General features: G+C 43.2%; 2 protein-coding genes across 3 annotated transcripts in view; both read left to right on the top strand.

Annotated features, from left to right (window-relative positions):
• trip12 (thyroid hormone receptor interactor 12) overlaps positions 1-4,157 on the top strand; it is a 36,173-nt gene extending 32,016 nt beyond the window's left edge. For both annotated transcript variants that reach the window (XM_036536058.1, XM_036536059.1), the window contains 4 exons: positions 286-399; positions 681-775; positions 995-1,098; positions 1,692-4,157. In XM_036536058.1, coding sequence (XP_036391951.1) covers positions 286-399; positions 681-775; positions 995-1,098; positions 1,692-1,888 — 510 coding nt within the window. In that variant the 3' untranslated portion in view covers positions 1,889-4,157. The remainder of the gene's footprint in view (positions 1-285; positions 400-680; positions 776-994; positions 1,099-1,691) is intronic.
• A 3,328-nt stretch (positions 4,158-7,485) lies between these two features.
• dner (delta/notch-like EGF repeat containing) overlaps positions 7,486-19,969 on the top strand; it is a 39,396-nt gene continuing 26,912 nt past the window's right edge. Inside the window, exon 1 of the mRNA XM_036537396.1 lies at positions 7,486-8,022. Within this exon, the coding sequence (XP_036393289.1) occupies positions 7,747-8,022 (276 nt within the window). The 5' untranslated portion in view covers positions 7,486-7,746. The remainder of the gene's footprint in view (positions 8,023-19,969) is intronic.

Below are 19,969 nucleotides of genomic sequence, written 5' to 3' on the forward strand. Positions count from 1 at the left end.
ACACACACACACACACACACACACACACACACACACACACACACACATTCTCACCCTCACATTCACGTATGTTCATTGTCACACATTGCACTTTCACATACATACGGAAACAAATACATATTCTTGCACACATATGCTCATGCACGCTTGCTGTCTCGCATGCATACATTCACACATATACACTTTTTCATATACATGCACTTACATACAAGCTGTTTCTTGCACACACCTCTTTCTTGTCTACGGTCTTTAGCATTCTGACCAATAACTTCTCTCCTTTTGCAGTTGGTGGTGTACTGGACGCTGAATGAGGGCGTGTCCCGGCAGTTTGAGTCATTTCGGGAAGGGTTTGAATCAGTCTTCCCTCTTCACCACCTGCAGTATTTCTACCCTGAAGAGGTAAGCTATGCTAACTGGCCCTCTCACCCACATGCGCGCTTAGTCTCTCACTATGTCTCTGTCTTAGTGATTCACTCTCACTCCTGGCTTCTGTTCGCTGACTCACTCATTCGTCTGTTCTGTTTACTAATGCACTCACTCACTCTCCTGTTCCATTCCCTCATTCACACACACATCGCTGAGACTGCTGTCCTGTGCACGCTCCTGTGTCCTTGGTTTTCCCTGTGTGTGTATGTGCTGCCTCTGGCGTGACCCTCACCTGCTCTGCTCCTGCGTTCCAGCTGGATCAGCTGCTGTGTGGTAGCAAGTCTGAGACCTGGGATGTCAAGACGCTGATGGAGTGCTGTAGGCCCGACCACGGCTACACGCACGACAGGTAAACCTGTCCGCACTCAGCCACACACAGACATCAGACTGAACTGCAATGAGCCGTCTGGATTAAAAACAAACTCAAACTCAAGTATAGAAGGAGAGTCTTGTGTAATGCAGCGTGTGTTGTGTGTGTGTGTGTGTGGTTGAACTCTACATGCATGTGTGTACCTTAAGCCTGATTACATGACTAAGGTGAGATTCCTGTGTAAATCTGTGTCCACAGTCGGGCGGTGAGATTCCTGTTTGAGGTGCTCAGTAGTTTCGATGCGGAGCAGCAGAGGTTGTTCCTGCAGTTTGTCACAGGGAGCCCCAGACTACCTGTTGGAGGTGAGCACACATTGATGCCCCCTGCTTCACCCTGTTGCTGCCCTCTGTATGATGGTGTGCTTGTGAAATCCAGAAACCACACTGTACCTCACCTATATATATGTTAAAGAGGTTACATACTTGTATTTTATCTAAAAAATGCAGAAATTTGTACACTTTGACACCCAGGTGCTCAGAGGAATATTGTCACACATTTGTAAAGAAATCTTGGGTTGAATCACTTAAACACCAGGCAAGTGCCAAGCTAACCTGTGTTGCAGACACAAAACAACTTTATCATGGTTTGCCATCAAAGGAAGGCAAGATTTGATGCTCCATGTAAAAATGTTTTTTGAAAATTGTGCTTTTACAGTATATCTGGTTTTATAGACTAGTATCCCAGCACTGTGTTTGTGCTAAACAGCTTAAAGTCAGGGGTGTTTATCTCACAGCTGACTGTATCACTTTCAAAGGAGCCATGGAATGCATTACACTGCACTCGTTTGAGGCTCCATGTTGTAAAGCACAAGAAACGAACGCTGGAGCTTAGAGGAAAATTGGGGATGCAGTTGGTTGTTGTGCGGTCTCTGACTTGTGACGCGTTTGTCCTGCAGGTTTCCGGAGTCTGAACCCGCCTCTGACCATCGTGCGCAAGACGTTCGAGTCGACAGAAAACCCGGACGACTTCCTGCCGTCGGTCATGACCTGCGTCAACTACCTGAAGCTGCCGGACTACTCCAGCATGGAGATCATGCGGCAGAAACTGCTGATCGCGGCCCGTGAGGGACAGCAGTCCTTCCACCTGTCCTGATCTCACCGGCACGCTCACATGCCTTCCACAGCAGCAGAGAAATCACACGTTCCTTTTAGGGTTTATTATTATTTTTTTGTTTTTGTTTTTGTAATCACCTCCATCAAGGCAATGAGTACAGCCTTGTTAGAGAGAGCAGCTTGCATTATTGAAAAGACTTGATATATAAAATATATCTGCTGCCCCCTTCTCTCCCACAAACTGAAAGGCATTACATGACCGACAATTCAGAAATTTGAAGACTAATCTTTAGTTGAGTAATGTTTAAAAAAAAAAAAAAAAAAAGAAAAACGAAAAAATCTGGGTGACATTTTAAACTTGCATTGCTGTGTGATATTTAAGAAAAGGGATGTTTCTCTCTCCAGAGTGGTTAGTGATGTCGCTGGACGTGCTGAGGGATGCCTCCGTTGAGCAGACCAGGTTCACTTTAGCTCCAAAGATCATTTGTACAGACCTGCTCATTCTTCACGTGTGAGGGGATTGCTCCACATTCTCATGTCCTCCTCTGTTCACTTTGTCCATTTGCAATCTGTTTTTGTATAAAACGCCACCAGTTTGTGTGCTGTATTTCTGTTATGCTTACCTTCCCCCCGCCCCCTCCCTGTGTGTTGCTAAATCTTGTGAAAAAGAAAGTTGTAGTTGGAGGAATGAGGGTGGTGACCGAAGCGTTAGGATTTGACCTGAGTTAAATGATGTTACCAAGCGCTTCAGCTCTCTGTTGAGGACTATACCCAGTGAGTTGGATAAGTAGACTTTTTGCTGATAATTTGTTAGAGTAGTGTGACTCTGCTGGACCCTGAGGGACCCGGCGCAAGCAGGGTCCTCAACCCGCTCTGGAAGGAAAGCGTTAGGCTTGGTGAAGCCTGGAACGCTCCAATCCCATATTGTAGCCGAGCACAAAATTTGGCTGGTCTCATTTTATCGGTTCACGGCCAGATAGCATTTCAAGTTCATTTACGAAGTAAAGTTTATCTGCAGTTTCACACCCAGTCTGAGGTGACATGGCTGCTTTACCCTTTTTTAAATTTTTCTATTGTTTTTTGTTTTTTTTTGTTTTTTTTTCTTGCCGTAGATTTTTTTTTTTTCCTTTTTTTTTTTTGCACTGCTGGCTTGGAACAAACCGTGGTGTGCACCTGCAGTCTGTGGCCAGGGGAGGGCGCCACTGTATGCTCTCCTGGCTAGTCGTTCATGTGCTGGTTTCTAAGATCTGCAATAATTTACTGCATCAGGTTCATGTTTTTACCTGAACATAAATAAAGTAACTGTTTGACTCATCTTTGTTCATTTTTTTTTTAAATTGCAGTATTTGTGTGTTTTTCATTTTCTCACACTGGACATGTGAGAACAGTGTTAGGGGGACTTGGGAGGAGTGACTGGTCAGTGCTGAGTTAGACTGGTCCGGAGAAACACAGGCCTACCCCATGTAAACAGCAATATTACCTGTGCAGGTGACTCTTCCCTCTCTTTCGACATTCATCCCTGCTCTGATTGAAATAAAATGTGTTAAATATTACACTATGAACAGAAAGCAGGCCGTGGTTTGATAGTGCCAGTTGTACACTTTGTGGGAGGGGGGATGAGTGTGAAACTGTCAAATGTGCGACCTGTGGGGAGAGACAGGTAAGGTTCCACAAAGTGAAGCCCATGCTTCTTGGAAAGGTCCACTGATGAGGCCGCACAGTGACTGTGACCTGTCTTTTTTTTTTTTTTAACCTTATTCACGTTTGTTTGCATGTAGCAGTGGGGATGGTACCAAAGTATAGGCCTGTAGACTGAGAATTTGGATGCTGCACTGACCCTCCTGTATTTTGTTCAGAGCCTGATGATGATCGTTTTTGAGTTTCTATTAGTTCCCAAATCCGCCAGCTGGGGTCCTAGAGCCTGAAAACCACGGGCAGCATATTACTCATTCTCTTGGCTTGTTGGTCCAGGCTTTTTGATTTCCCTGGTGTTCCCATGGCAACTGGCTGAACTTGCAGTGCAGTAACATCATGTCAGTCGTAGGAACAATAACCCATTAGAATTGCCCACTGATGACTACAGTAAACAAAATGTGGTAGTAAGACACTTGTAGATTCATTTATGGAACATCACAATGAAATGCTGAGCTCAGTCAGTCATGGGACACACATACGTATGGCATGTACTCTGTGGGGTGGGATGATACTACTGTTCCCATGGTTATGGGGAAAGGGCCTTTTGTTTTCCAGGTTCTTTTATTTTAGACCATTATGGCTGTGCCGTCAAATATGGACAGAATTGTTTCGGTGAATGAATATTCATTAAAATTTTCCTTTTTCCCAACACAGAAATTGTCTTTTGTTGTCCACTATCAGCAGTAAGTAAAATAAATCCAAACCTGTGTGAATATTCAAGGTCAGGTGTCCAGCTAAACCTGAGTAGGAGATGTGGAAGTAGAAAATTATTGTTTTTGCCAAAATAAAAATGTTTTCAAAATTACCTGATGAATGTATTATAACTGAGCACTGTCATCTTACCCTTGTGCTTTGTGTGATTACTATCATAACCTGGACAGTTTCAAAGTGTTTGTCTGCTGTAATGGCATTTTATGCATTTCATAGAATTGAACAACAACAATGTTTAATCATAGCATTATTCCAATGTGCCTTTCTGGCTTTCACACAGTTCAGAGGGCCACAGGTTGGTCACCCCTGGTATGAGTGAGGTGTGAGAGACTCAGGGTGTATGTATTAGCTCAAAGAGTATAGTATAACTGTGAGTTGTGTGAGGCCGAGTTCTGTAAGTGAATGCAAGAGAGGATAAAGCATTTCCCTCCATCATTGCAACCTTCCTATCGTGCTGTTTTTGTCTTGTTCTGGTGCAACTAGACAAAGGCCTTTGGAATCTACAAAGGAGAAAAGAGGGGAGAAAAAACTGAAGGCTGGACGGTGAGTGACCAAGAGAGTTCACAGTCCTCTGAGTGGAGCCTTAAACGCAGGGATGGTGAGTGATGAGCATATTTCACCTGCACAGGTTCCCTCTGCGCCCTGTGGGTGTTTCCTCAGAACTAATGCTACAAAGTTAGGACTGGGGTAGGATTCAAACCCATCTGCTGCAGTCCTGCCCACACTCGTTTCTGCCTCTGCCTAGTCCTGTGCTACCAGTTCCATTAAGGCAGCTTGCTAAGAGAAAATGGTCTCTCAGATTTACTGGTCTGCTGGTCATTATGAAAATTGCGGAGTCGGGGCTCGCGGGGTTCATTCTGCATCTCGTTAACCATCTGGGAGAGCTATCGATCTTGCCTGCGACATAAAAACAAGCAGCGCCCCAGGCTGCAGAGATGTTTTACTTCTTAGATTAAAATCGTAAATCACACCATACTGGTGTGAAATATGTATTTTCAGTAGGTGATAACTGAATGTATGTTTAACCCAGCAAAGATGTCGTCTCTCAACATGCTATATTTTGGCGATTTTATTTGTAAGTGCAGGTTTGAGTCCATTGGGGTTCGTAGACGTGGCAAGCTCTACATGAACATGGGGGTTGTGTTACAGAAATAGAGGTGTTAGTCTGTGTGCTGAGAGTTCACACCCAAAAATGAGAACTAAATACAGTGCGATCAATGGTTATACGCCTGTGCGGGTGTAGTGTATACACGTACCTTGTGACTAACAACTTTCGAGGTGAAGAAGCCATGGCGGCAGGCATGAGATTGCTGTGTGGGGTGTGAAATGACTGCCATATGCATACCAATCCAATTACTGTTATTTGGGTATTTGGGTAATTGGGTTCCATGTTACTGCTTGTGGTGTAGCTGTAACATTCTATACTTACATGTTCTAATGCTCTAGACATGAATCCAGATAAAGGTGATTGTTAGGTGGCTGAGCACTAAAGGTGATGGAGCCCTGTTTAAAATGATTACAATAATTATAATAATCATTATTATAATTATGAGACCAAGTGCCTCTGGTATGTGATACCCTGTTGTTCGTATTCAGCTTTTTATTTCGTGATTAAGGAAAAATCAGTCGTAAAAATCAGTTGTATGCCATAGAGGTCTAAGGCTTTGCAAACACACCCCTTAATTTTACACGTATTTTACAGTTTTATCTGGATGCACAATACTGGATCATTTTCCTCTTATTTTGCTTGATCTTTTGCTCCTCATTTGGTAAAAAATTCCAAATTTAACAGAGGTAGGGATCTGTACCAAAGGCCTAGTCCAGCTGTATCAGACACATGGTGGCACTATAGCAGTGAGTTAAAAGTCACGTAATTAAAAAAGATAAATAAAAACAATAAATAAAAAAACACTAGTCACTGAGAGCTGAAATCTCACTACTGTTCAGCTAACAGTTATTTCTTAGGTGGCATCGGCTCCACCATATTTGATTTTTTTTATAGAATTTTTAATAGGTAGAATATTAAACAGTTTACAGAAAATAAACATAATTTATGGACATTCAGTCCTCAGATTTGTTCAATTCGGATGTCTAGGTGAAATAACATGGCTGCCTCAAGCCAACTGTTAGTATGCAAATGAGTAAATCTCATGCACCATTCGACCATTAAATTGGGTAGGGATAGAATAGACTATACCTTTGGTGCAGTTCATCTTATATTCCTCAACGCACTGATGGGGATGCAGTTAGTGTCAAGTTTTCAGTTTTGCTGTCATTGTATTGTTGGTGTCACCTGAATTACTGCCATATCTTACCCTCTTTACAGAAAAACATAAAATACAGGCCTCGTGACCTTTTTTGCCATGGGAGCAATGGGATCTAAAGTTATGCCATTATCTAGGAAAAAAATCACTTTTTTGTCAAGTGTTGAATGTAACAGGTTTTGAAAATTGTTCAGGAATTTAGAAATTGAGCAACCTTTCAGATGCAAATGAGTCATTCATGGTTTAATGTTATTTAGCTCTGACCACCACATTTAGGAAAGGAGTTGGACTGTTAGTCCTGATGGTAGATACAGTATGACATTTCTAAATTGTGTCCAATCCTCTCTAAACTGGGGATCAGCATGTCGGTGATTTCTGTTTACCAGAAGGAGCAATCATCTCAGCTTCCCTATGTTCAATCTGAATAAATAAATATTTATATTAATTTATGAATAAATTTTATAGCCCATAGCAGATATCATGTGCTTTTTTGTTTTGTATCTAATATTTCAGTGAAAATAACATTTAGTACTGACTCAGTGTGAATGACTTGGTGTTGAAACAACAAAAACAAATCATTTTCCACTCTTCAGGGAGGGAAGAAATTATGTACGAAGAATCTTGAATCAACAGACATAGGCATGGTTCCCTGTGCACAGCCACGTGTGACATGACTGTGTTTTTGACCCGTGAATGTGGTGCTGGCGACGTGTTGCATGGCTGCAGGGCTGTTATGCAGTTAATCTCCGCAAAGCTGATCAGTCTGTTTCCACCCCCCCCAACACTTTACAGGACCAAGAAGGAGAATCAGGCTGGCTTAGAAATGATGGCGCTCTAAATGACTTCCCTGCTGGGGTGTGTGTGTGTGTGTGTGTGTGTGTGTGTGCGTGCATGGCGTCACCTGTCGTCACTGTGATCAGTGGTTGAAATTGAGCAGGAGCCCGCCCCCTCTCTCTCAGTCTCTGTGAGCCAGTCTCTGAGTAGCCACTACGCAGAACTGCTACAGACACACGCGCTGATACACACGCTCGTACACCCAGCGCGCTGCCATCCCCTCTCTCTCGCACGCTCACTAACGCAGCTGGCGGCTAAACACCAGGAGTTAGCCCTGTCAGAGACAGAGAGAGAGAGAGAGGGAGCAGAGAGGAGAGGGAGGAACGAGGAGGAAAGGAAGAGTGCAGAGATCAGACAGAGCAGCGCGGCCAGCTCTCGCTGCCTCTCCGCCAGCATGCAGCGCTTCGTGTGCCTCCTGCTGCTGCTTAGCGCCGGAGGCTGCTTATCCTCCCCTCTGACTCCCACGCTGAGCCCTGCGCCGACCTCCGCCGCCGCCGCCGCCGCCGCCGACTCAGCCACGCCGGTCCCAGACCCCTGCGAGGGTCAGCCCTGCCTCAACGGCGGCTCCTGCCAGCCCCAGCTCGCCTCTCCGGGGACACCCGAATTCTCTCCTGACACCCAGGCGTACACCTGCTCCTGCAGCACCGGCTTCACAGGGCGAAACTGCGAGGTAAGAGGCGAGTCATTGGTGCTGTTCGGGCTCTGGGGGGAGACCTCTGTACCCCGGGATGTGCTCTCTCTTCCTGTGGCGTTATACGCGCATGCTGTGGGTGAGGTGAGAAAGGGAGGCTGCAGTGGGGGAGCGGTGGCCTGTGTTGGAACACTGCAGGGACAGCTGCCGCTGTGGGCTTTGTGTTTTACACGGAGTCGTCTAATGAATCTGAGAGAGAGAGATAAGCGCACTCCTGCCTCACTGTGTTGGCTGAGTAGGGTACAAGGGATGTGAAAGGGGGGGAATATTGTAAACCTGCATGGAAATATTCCTCAACACCAGTTTCACATCAATTCCATTATTCAGAGCGACAGTATTGCTGAGCTCCTGAATGTCTTGGTTGGAGGACGTTTCTGTGACAGGTGAGTGACCGCATACGTAACAGACAGGAAGCAGGTCAGTTGCTCTGTCATTCCATGCTGCTCACTCCTTGTGCTGGAGTCTGACTAAAAGCCACAGCCACTGTGATCTTTTATACTTGCAAATTATGTGCTCTGTGAAAATCATAATCCCACTACCTCATGGTGCTCTTGAGTGTTGCTGTGTGTGTGTGTATGTGTGTGTGTGTGTGAGAGAGAGAGAGGCTCTATTCACTTGTGTGACAAGTCAGCTTGGTTCTGTACCTGTGGAAGTGGACCTGTTGGCCTTCTGTTCCTTGTGTCCCCTGATGTTTCTCCTGACCCTCTGCTCCTAACTGTCGGAGAGACGGCTTGTAAAATATGAATAATTTTTTAAGCACTATATTTTTAACAAACTGAAGGTGTGTGCTCTGTTTGTGGTACTATGTGAGTAGCACTGCAGGCGACTCTTTTGAGATGCTATTTGCTGAGTGAAAAACTGGGTTTTGCTGCTGTCTCTGGGGCCCACAGTGCAGGTGCAGAATGAGAGTCATTACTGTCTCTCACTGTGGTGAAAATAGAAACTTCATAACAAATTGTCATCGTGAAGTAGCGTTTTAGTCATGCTTAAATGTTGACAAGGACTCGTGGCAGAACGTTCTGTCACAAAGTGACAGTAGTATGGTGTAGGGATTCAAGAAATGGGCTTTTGTCCAAAACACTCAAGCTGTGAGTCAAATATGGAACATTTTTGTTGCGCGCTTAGTGAGGACTGTCAGTGAATATCAAAGTATATACATACATAATACAAGAGAGTGTGGGCTCTATAAATCACCATGAATAAGAGCCTCTTCTAAGCAGCAGTAATGTTTAATCTAATGTACAAGGTATTTTTGTAACAGTTCAAACTGAACATTTATTAGGAAAGCTGTCAGAATTGCCTGGTTGCCTGTCTTTCTTCACCTTGTCATCTGATAATTTTGCTGTTGTGAATCCTGACTTGACAAGCCAACGAAGAGAGATCTCCTAAATCAGCAGAGCAAGGTGACATGGTAACCTTGACGACAGGAACCGCAGGTGGCATCCTTCAGGAAACGGGACACTGTGAATGCAGCAGAGGCAAATGTTAAGTGTTAAGTGTGAAGTGTGCGCAGGCAGCAGCTAATTCATGACAGACAACATAGAGGATTGCTTGTTGAAGGACCACATGACTGTCCCCTGGTTTTGTCTTGTCCTTCCCTCTGAGGGTAGCTCTGAGAAGTGTCAGTCCGTAGTGTCAGCCCCAAACCTGCAGCACTCTCTCATCAGTGGGAGAGGAAGTCTCTGGAGGATGTGATTTCCCCCTCTTGCTCACCATGGCAACATACGGAGTAGTCAATAGTGATTGGGTAAGAGGCCTGTTTTATTGAGCACACTGGCTTTTCACATTTCTTTGAGTGTCAGGTTAAATAAGACAGAAGGACAAACAGAGAGAGAGAGAGAGAGAGAGAGAAGGAAGAACAGGGGAAGACAAAATAATGAGAGAAGGAGACTAAAAGGATGTAAGAAGAAAGAGGGAGTGAAAGAAGGAAGGAGATGGGAAGAAAGACAATGAGAATAGATGGGAAAGACAGACAGACAGAATGAGAGGAGGGAGGGGGAGTAGAATGAGAGATAACTACTTACTGGAACAGCACAGCAGTACTGTGATGAACTCTCTTTTCCTCTCTCCCATGGGGTCATGATGTTCTGGTCACTGGGAGAATCGAATCTCTGAACCTAATCAACAACTCTGAACAACTGATACATCTTTTATTTAAAGGTTCATTAGACCTTTAAAAGGTTCATTAAGCTTATCTTACATGAAGGTGGAAGTCAAGAAGAATCAAATTGCCAAATAAAGATGAATGGATAGAGGAGCTCTGCATGATTGTAAGAGTGATGTTAGGCTCTGAAATATGAAGTAATGGATGGTACGTAATTAATCCTGTTTGATGTAGACCCTGCTGGAAGATACTGCAGCACTTTCAGATGAAAACTGGAGAAGCAGCAGAGATGGTTCCGTTGAGCTTGGTTTTGGTTTTAGATTAATTGTGGGGTTTGGGACTGTTTGACCAGTTTGTATTTGGGCCATGGTTTGGCTGTGGGTGGGGCTGTATCCATGAGCCAGCCATCCACCACCCCAGCTGACTCACTGTAAGCTGGGAGGAGAGGAATGTAGAGCAGTCATTGGCTGATAGGAATGATGTAATCACTATAAAGTTCCTGCCCCCCAGGCAAGTAGGCACTACCCCCGCACAGAGACATCTTCCGTTTGTTAATGTTCTTTAATCACGCTTTAATAACTGTTGTTAACAAGCTCATTAATCCCACAGCACTCTCTTGGTGCCTGCAGTGATGGTGAACTATGGAGGCTGCTCCCCCGGTGGGGGGCACGGGGGGTTGTGTGGGAGGGTAGGGAGCTGCCTTCCTGCCTTAGGTTTGGGGACCACTCCCCTTAGAGAGGGGCAAGGGTGGATAAAGGAGTGAGTGCAGCTGTTGAGGACTTACAAAGCAACTGGACCTGGTTCTTCATTACAATTCGATGAGATGTGATGACCCAGCGCTGAGCTCTGTAACAGGTTTTGGTGAGCTGTCATGTTGAATGCGCTGAAGGTCTGCGCTTGGTGCTGTTTAGCATTGCCAGGCCCCTAGGCGCATGCAGATGTGTTTCTGTGGGACTGATGTCACCCAGAGAGGTGGGCTGGGACGTCCCCTGGCTCACCTTGTCTGAGAAATGCTTTAATGTCCTCAGCTTCAAAAGAATCAACAAGAAAAAAAAATTGCATATGCAGTACAGAGTTTTGTTATGATACTGTTAGGAACATATGGAGACTTTGAATGGAACACACACTGTATCTGGAAATACTGCCCAGATTTGCTTGAAGAGGAAATTTAATGCCTTTTTCATTGAGAAAAAACTTACAACATGTGAGTAGCCTTGACATGACCGTAATGTTTTTTTTTTTTTTTTTTTTTTTACAGAAGTGTGGACACATTGGTTGTAGTGCAGCTGCACAAACAGTGATACACCTGTGCTTTCTAAACCTAGCCACTCAGGTAACCACATATTCTGGGCAGGTCCTGTTCTCAGCCAGGACCCTCAGTGCTGTAGCATCTGCTCCTCTTTAGGATCTGTGTCTCCTGGAGGTGACACAAGACTCCTCCTGCTACACTTATGTTTGATTAAAAGATCAGTGGCTTGATATAGGGCCATGCAGCAGGCAGTCTCTCTCTCTCTCTCCCTCACACACACACACACACACACACACACACACTTTTTAGAGATGACGGTGTTCTCTGTTTAGAGGTGTTGAAATGAGCCCCAGTCGTACTCTGATACTCTGAACTTCAAAGACAGAAGCTCACCGTGAGCTTGGAGGGGTCTATTGTTCTGGTGTTTAACAGTCACATCCTCACAAGGGGAGGAGGAACCGTGACCTTGGGAGGAGTTGTAGATTGTCACATGCTGTGAGTCACTTTTTTCTCTGTGGAATGTTCTGGCCTCTTTCATTGTGCAGTGTTCTCATCGTAATAACCGCGTTCTTTCTGTTACTGCAACTGCTGTACAGATGTAATTATGCACATACTTCTGCACGTCTCTCTGCAGCTATGTCTGTGAATATCTCTCTGAAACTTGCCAGACAGTTGATCAGTGATACCACGTTCTGACGCCACACTGTGCAATAATACCACTTCATGCTCTGATTTCTCGTGCCATTTTTTAATTCTGCACCATGTTCTGATTCCACACCTCACTTAGATGCTACACTGTTCTCTGGTTCCACACCATGCTGGATTTCCACAATGTATTGTGATTCATACCATTGTACGCCAAAATTCGTGGATCAGAGCATCTTTGATGAGACACCACTGAAGTGTGCTACAATTGAAAGTACACAGGGGAATGCTTTAAAGAGAAAATATTAGTACTATTCCATAGTGTTTAGAGGCCAATCTGCATTCACTATCAGTCCAATTATTTGCAAAATGTTGGGCAAAAACAAATGTTTCCCCTGATAAAAATTTGTCAGAAGAAAAAAAGCAGTAAAGTACCTCCAATCATGACTAACTTCACATCAAAGTGTTTTAATTATTGTTTGATACAATTACAGTTTTTGGAAGAGGAGACTACTCAGTCCAAATCACAGAGGTAATTTGCATATACCGAGATAGAAAAATGGAAAGAATTGTAGACATTTGGCAACTGAAATCTTTTTCCTAATAGTACTCAATATGAGGTATACACGGGGAAGAAAAACATGAAAAAAAATGATGGCCCTTATTGGCAAAACGCAAAGTCTTCCCTTGTGTCCTGATCAAATTTCCAATCTAGCTCTTACAGTCTGGCCATCTAATCACCTCTCATTGCTAACTGGTTGAATAAATTGCTCCCTCCTTACCTCTGGTGAGCACTGAAGTGCAAAATGACCATGGCTCACCCACCCTACACATTGGTGGTTGGCATAGAGAGTCAGCCCCTTCTCTTTAAAGCCCTTTGATGTCCATGACAGGCATTATATAAGCACAACTGATTATTGATTATTGATTGCAGGGATAAATCAAAGGCGCGCATTAAACAGAGGGTTCAGACCATCTCTGTGAGTGACGGGAACCGGAGTGAGTCGGGTTATATAGAAAGAAGAAACTGCGCCAATGTACGTCAGAAGAGCCATTAGGTGACAGATCTGCACTGCAGGCCGCAGGAAAAAAGCTGTACTGCAGCGCCCTGGAGCGCTGGTAGTGTAGGGGTTAACTCACAGCGGTCTTGTTCGCTCTCCGGAGATGGTTTTGTCCTGGATAGAAATAGACGCTGACAAGACTTCTGCTGAATCTATTCCTCTTAATCACTTTTTTTCCTCCCATACACTTTGCAGCCTTCGTCCTCATGCTGTACATCTGTATGCCCACAATGCTACACATAGTGCCCGTCTCATTTTAATTGCACTGTTTAAACCTAGAGTACCACCAAAAATGCATAATTTATTCTACCTCCTGCATAGAAATGATATGTATATTACAGTCACGCAGGCATTTGTCATTTGATAGTAATGTGTTTTGTGCGTGTGGCTACCGGTGGTTGAGGGGTGGGTCCAGATTGAGACACCCCACCAGCCAGACTGTGTCATCACAATCTGTACTTTTGTCCTTCATTATTCCAGGAGAGCGTGTCTCTTAGCAACCAGGCTGCAGATTCTACTGCCATCTCTGTGGTGCTTCTGAGCACGCTCATAAGGCACCTCAAATGGACTAGGGGGGCGCAGAGGGTAGTGTTTTGACTTGTTTCATTGAGTATGAGCCTCAAACAATGAGAGTCCCTCAGCACCTCAGATCCACACTGAGAATATCAGAGAGACAACAAATGCATTATTCAATGCTTGCATACACAAAATAAAATGCTTATTGCTGTCATTATTGTTATTGTTGTTCTTGCTCTTCAATGGCTTTCAGAGACAAGTTCCTCTCCGAATTCTCCATTTTTTGGGTAATTTTGTGTGTTCAACTCGAAGAAGGCTGTGAACTATGTGGTGGTTGTCTGTATGAGATGTGTAGGAGTGTGTAACGTATGGGTATTATGTAATTTGTGGCTATGCGTATTGTACTGTAGGTGTGGGTACTGTGTTGTGTAGTGTTGAATTGTGTGTGTGTGTGTGTGTGTGGTGTGTAGTATGCATTGTGTTGTGTACTATTACTGTTACATTTCTATTATTGCTTGGGGTTCCCAGCCACTTTGTTGGCTGGGTAGATGTGAAATGATACGGCTATTGTGGGGCTCAGATGGCAACCATTGAATGAGACTCTATCTCAGAGGAATGCACAATTTATACTGATAAATATAGTAATTAGCAATAATTTGCAACTGGGCAGCGGAATTGACAAGATGGGGCGGGGGTGGCGCTTAATGAGACACATTCGTGACTCCGGAGAGGATAGGGAACACCACGGCCCGGTGGACTGTCTGTCAGGACTGCTTCCTGTGGCCGCGAGAATACGCTCCGGAAATGAGAACCTCGACTGACACGCTGCGTCTGCTCTACAGAGCAAAATGTGGAGGTGGATTAAATCAGCGCCGTGACTCAGCCAGCATTTACAAAACCCTTAAAAATGTTTTCTTATTTGTATTTGCACATTTTGCTCCGTCTGAGTTAAACACAAACCAAAAGTGAGAGGTTTTTCATGGGTGGTTATGGGAGGATTTTTTAAATTTTTTATTTTAATCTCATCTTTTGATTCCGCTCCAGGCTGTTGCGAATCCTCTGTCATCTAGGTGGTGCTATTTGAGATGATTCACAGGTGACTGTTGAAATTTTCTCTGCAGGGTAGTAATGTGAGGTGTTTTATTTTTTTTTTCTTTCAGACAGGAACTGTGGCATTGCACATGTCCTGTGGGTTTACCTGTAATATTTTGGCACTGATGTTACTGCAGTTTCATCCTCTGCGCCAAACCAGGATTGAAATACATACATTGTATGTAAAAAAGCTGAAACTGATGCAAGGTCAGGGCTTAGAGGCATTACCAAAGTGAATGAATGCAGCTGTATTGTGGGTGGTGTGACTGTGCGCCTGCTGTCCCCAAGCTCTCTGATGGAAAGAGGAGCACCTCTCATAGCCACTCTGATTCTGGCTGACTCCCACAGAGGAAAAAGATCTGCTCCGATGCTGTTTGAGGTCACAAACACAGTTTATTAGCACAATAGTGTTTCAAAGTGTTGCATTTTAGTACTTGAACATCCAAACAGACCGTTCCTCCCTCTCGGCAAAAGACAGAACTGCATGAATGACGGGAAAATAAACTGGAAACATGTTACATAGAAACCAGAAAAGAACAATACACTACAATAATTTTTTACAGTTTTTTACAGTTTTACAGTACAATATTTTAAAGCAGTTGCATCGTGTTTGCCATTGCCAGCTGTGCTGTCTCAACCTGTTTTCTTAGCAGGAGATAACTCATGGTCTTGTAGCGGTGCTAAGTGCACCACCTGTCTCGAGAATTTGAGGAGGTATGTGCCCCTTATCAGACCACATTTGGATTACGAAAGCAGAAAATACCATTTTGATTCAGCTTTTTCCCGTTTGCACCGTTATAAGGTTCTTTATGGTATTGTATGAGGAAAAAGTCTCTGTTTGGGACCAAATAACATGCTCATTTATTTGTCTGCTTAATTTTGTTACTTCCTTGTGCCAAAAGCATGGTGTATTTGGTTTTGCTACTGAGGTCAAATCTTCTGAATTTGCAGATTGTGGTTTTGTTTGTGGCGTTGCTGCCAAGCTGGTGTTTGAGAACTAGTTGTTCCAGGGGGTCTCTGGACAATTGGCTGGTGGCTCTGAAGAGCTTTTTGCAGGTAATAGAGTAGATCTGTCTGGGTCAGGTGGACCTAGGATTTTGCAACTCATTTATTAATAGTAAGCAGTAGAGGGAAATGACCTAGTTAGGCTCTGGATATGTTGCTTGCAGTTTCTATGTGCTTGTAAAATATTTTAAAAATCCAAATGTAAACTCTCAATCTGTCTTTTGTGCAGTGTTTTGTGCCAGAATTTCATGTCTACTTATGAAAGTTTGCTTTGAAAAAAAAAATTCAGCTGACCTCTCATTTTAGATAATAGTTGCATGTGTAAACAACAACTGTGGGCCATTCTGAAGAGAATGTGGGGAAAAGTGCTTTGACACAAAAGGTGGTTGTACAATGGTTTACAATTTACAAAACGTAATCGTATTAAATCACCCCTCCCCCTTCTTGTTTGGGAAAAGGATTGCGAGTGCATGGTCTTGTGATGAATCGAGGGAGAATGTGAGCTTTGCATGTTGCACCGAGAAGCCGAAAAATTTGAAAGTGAGAGAATCTTATTGAACCGAGCTACTACCTAGGGTAGTAGTGCTGTACTGGTGACAGATCACTGATCTAAGGTCAGTGGTGAAATGCTGGTAAAAAGTTTTTAACCCATCCCATGATTTCTATTTTTGCCTTAGTCACAGGATGTGATGCCCAAGATTCCCCTGTTTGGTTTTAAACCATGCACACGCACATTTAGGACAATGCCACTATGCTCATTTTTTAAAAATATTCCCCTGTGTCATTTTGCCGAAGGAAACAAACAAACAAGCCCTCAACAGGGGATCACACATGGGAGAAAAGGACAATGGGTATGCAAGCAATGATGTCAGCCTGCACCTACATTTATCCTTATCTAAATGGGATTTGTGAACGGAAGGTGTAAGATGTGCCAAATTTGGGAAGGGGGTTGCAGAGCTCTCCCCTGAGGAACAATTCATGGGAAGCACATGCAAAATCAAAAATAAGCAAACAAGAAAATTTCAAAAAGCTTTCATTCATCACAAGAATGAAATACAGGAGAGAAGCATTGCCAAAACATTGAGTAGTGTGTTGGTCTGGTCTCTGTTTTAGAGATTTGATTTAAGAATTTTGGGACGCTTAAAGTTTGGACCCTCCTCTAAACCCAAAATATAAATAGCAGACCCTCCCCTGAGCTATAAAATTTGAATGACTTTCCCATATTTTGAACCATCCCCTTCCTCCCATAAATAATGCACTGTCCCTGAATGAAGGAGACTGATACATGAGTAGACAAATCATGGCATTTTATGGATTGACGCTTGTATAGTGACATCATGTATATATCATGATATATCTGCCCCTTCCCACTGCTAACTCATGGTCCCCCTAGCTAGATCTGGTGGGAACAAGTTGGCAACACTTTCAATAAGACCAGCCCCCTCCTCGGTCTGTGAAGCATACTTTTATTGGCAACAAATCCCTTTATTTTTAGCTTTACTCTCATGCAATAATCCCACGGTTTTTTCAAAGAGACTGTCATTAGTAAATGTAAGTTGTGCTCTGTTCACAGCAGGTATAGGGATCAGCCTGGGGTGTGGCTGGAGAGGACGTCTCCAAAACATCCTCCTCGGAGCTTTCTGCCGCCCCTGCTTGTCCATACAGACATCACTGTCGATTAGCGCGGTGTACGCCATCAGCTTCATTAGGAGGGTTACCATGGCAATCAGCAGCTCACAGACTGGGGGCTGATTTCCAGGTGGCACAGGCTGGCTTTTCAGCAGGAAGCAGGCCCACCACTTCCTATGCATGTGAGAGTGGTGGCGGTGTCAGCATGACTCACTGCACAGTCAGTCAAGCCCATCTCTCTCTCTCACTTTCTCACTCTCTCTCTCCCCCCTTCCACTTGCTTCCTTAGACCCTCTCCTAAACTGCTTCTTCTTTTCCTTTCATTGTATCTCTCCCTCTCTCTAATGCTTCCTTCATCACTATCTTTGTCTGTCCCTCTTTGTAACACTCATAAGTCAGAACAAAGATAAAAACTGTATAACTATAAACTGTGTAACTTTGTAAAACAAAAACCTAAGTATGCTCACCTTTAGCTTCTAATATCAGAAAAAATAATCATACATCTATTGAAATTACGAATACTCAGTTTATCAATACCTACAGGTATTGATATACCTACTCAAAGCTGTGTGGTAATAAGCTACATGATTTTCTGATTTACAGTTAATTATTATTAAGTCAATCACCAGTTTGCTAAAATATTGCCATTAGTATTTTTTATGAGAGTATGAGAGGATACGTAAATGGATACCTAAATGTTCTTTAGAAGGGTAGAGTGATAACATACATTATGCATTTGAATATTTAATGTGAATTATATTAGGTATTTTATTTTACACAAATATTTTTCAGAAGTTCAGTTCTGGAGATGTCTTGACTGCAAGATATGCATTAAAGGGGAATACATAATTCAAAAAATGTATTTTAAAACAAAAAGATCATGCATAAATCTCTATACATAAAGCTAAATGTACGAACAATGAACAATGTGTTAAAGTAAAATCCATGGTTGTGGGACAGAATGGTTCATTAGTGTATTAAAAGAATAAATTCTTTTTCAGAAACATCGCTCTCAGCATGTACAGCAACTTCATTTCAAATGAAGATACTTCACTGAAGCTTGCATCACCCCCTGTATCACTGTGGCAGAGTAAAACTATGAAATGCCCTAGGTGAAACATGAGGGGTTGATTTTGACTGATCTGACAGGGCAGCAGCTTTAGTACAGAAATGTTCACCACAAACGCTAATGAGCTGACTACAGTTTTACAAGGCCTCCACACCAACGGGCATCATTTCTTTGGTTTAAAAAAATACATAGTCAATTGGGTTTTTGCACGGCACCCCTGCTGTAGCGTTGAACTTTCTCCCTGCTATGCAATCACCCAACTTGGTTTGATTTCTGTCTAAATCTCTCTCTGATCTCTACCCTACTTGGCTAGAATTCCATCAGCAGCCTCGTGGAATAATCCACAGATCTGCCCCAAACGTCACTCGCTTTAAGCTGTTCTGGTGTGGAAACACAGTGCAAAAACTGTGGCTGTCATGAGTTATTTGTTGCAAGCTAGCTTTTTAGAATGATCTTCAAACTCTGGTCCTATTTCCTCTTCGCTTTCCTCTCCTCTCCTGTAAATATCCCGGTAGTTTAGTTCAGCTCAAAACAAGGCCAACAGAGTGATTTGTCTCAGATTCTGGCAGCGCGTACAACAAAAAGACTGATGTAATTATTTTTGAATCAACATCTCAGGGAAATGGAGCAGGTCCTCAAAAAGACTACCTAATCATAAAGGCACACTAATAAAACATTCAGACTCAACCCTCACACTGTCAACTGATCAGAAAAAGCTACATTTCCTAAATTCAAACAGTCACTTGAGGGAAATATTTTGCCTTCAAAATAATAGACTAAATAATTTCTTCTTGGTATTTCACTCAACGAGAGAGACATTGCCATACAAGTTATTATTTTTTATTATATTAAATACATTGTAAGCTTTGACAAAAGAGAAATAAAATCAATTTTCCACATACTGTGGTCTACGCAGTTCTCATCTGAGATTTGGAAGGACAACAGTGTGCAGTCTGGTTCACAAAGGCTTTCTTACAATTTTAAAATAGAAAATTACATATGCATACTTTTTAATTAACAATATTTTTATTGAAGAAAAGAGGGCAAGTAGGTGGAGTAGTATTCAGAGAGAGATATCTGAGGATCTTTTTGAAACAGTCAGATTGACTCAATGGAGAGAAGAAACTCCTATTCTTTTTTTGTGTTTTAAATCCCTACTGAAAGATTGACAGTAAGCCCCTCTCTGCCCCATCTTGAAAATTCAGATCAGTTTAAATGTTTTCATTGCTCTCTTGATCTCATTCATTATCTGCTTTACAGCGCTTAAACAGCATCATGCTTGGCTGAGCAGGCATAACTGCCTGGTATTTGTGGGTTTAACGGAGATTCTTTGCAGTAAATGCATACCGCTCAGCAGACCCGAGGCACAGACATAGTTGTGAGGTGCAGTGACATTTAGACGGACACCCCAACTTCTGCAGATTTGCCTCAGAGCAGACAGCCTCCACTGGCCTTTAATTGTGCTTTAATGGAATGACACGGACACAGCGTCAGTTACTGTGACCTGGGCACAGCTAAAAATAGATCTGCCACGTCATGCGTCCTTCCGCTGTCTC

The sequence above is a fragment of the Megalops cyprinoides genome, chromosome 9, assembly GCF_013368585.1.
Source record: "Megalops cyprinoides isolate fMegCyp1 chromosome 9, fMegCyp1.pri, whole genome shotgun sequence".
Lineage (NCBI taxonomy): Eukaryota > Metazoa > Chordata > Actinopteri > Elopiformes > Megalopidae > Megalops > Megalops cyprinoides.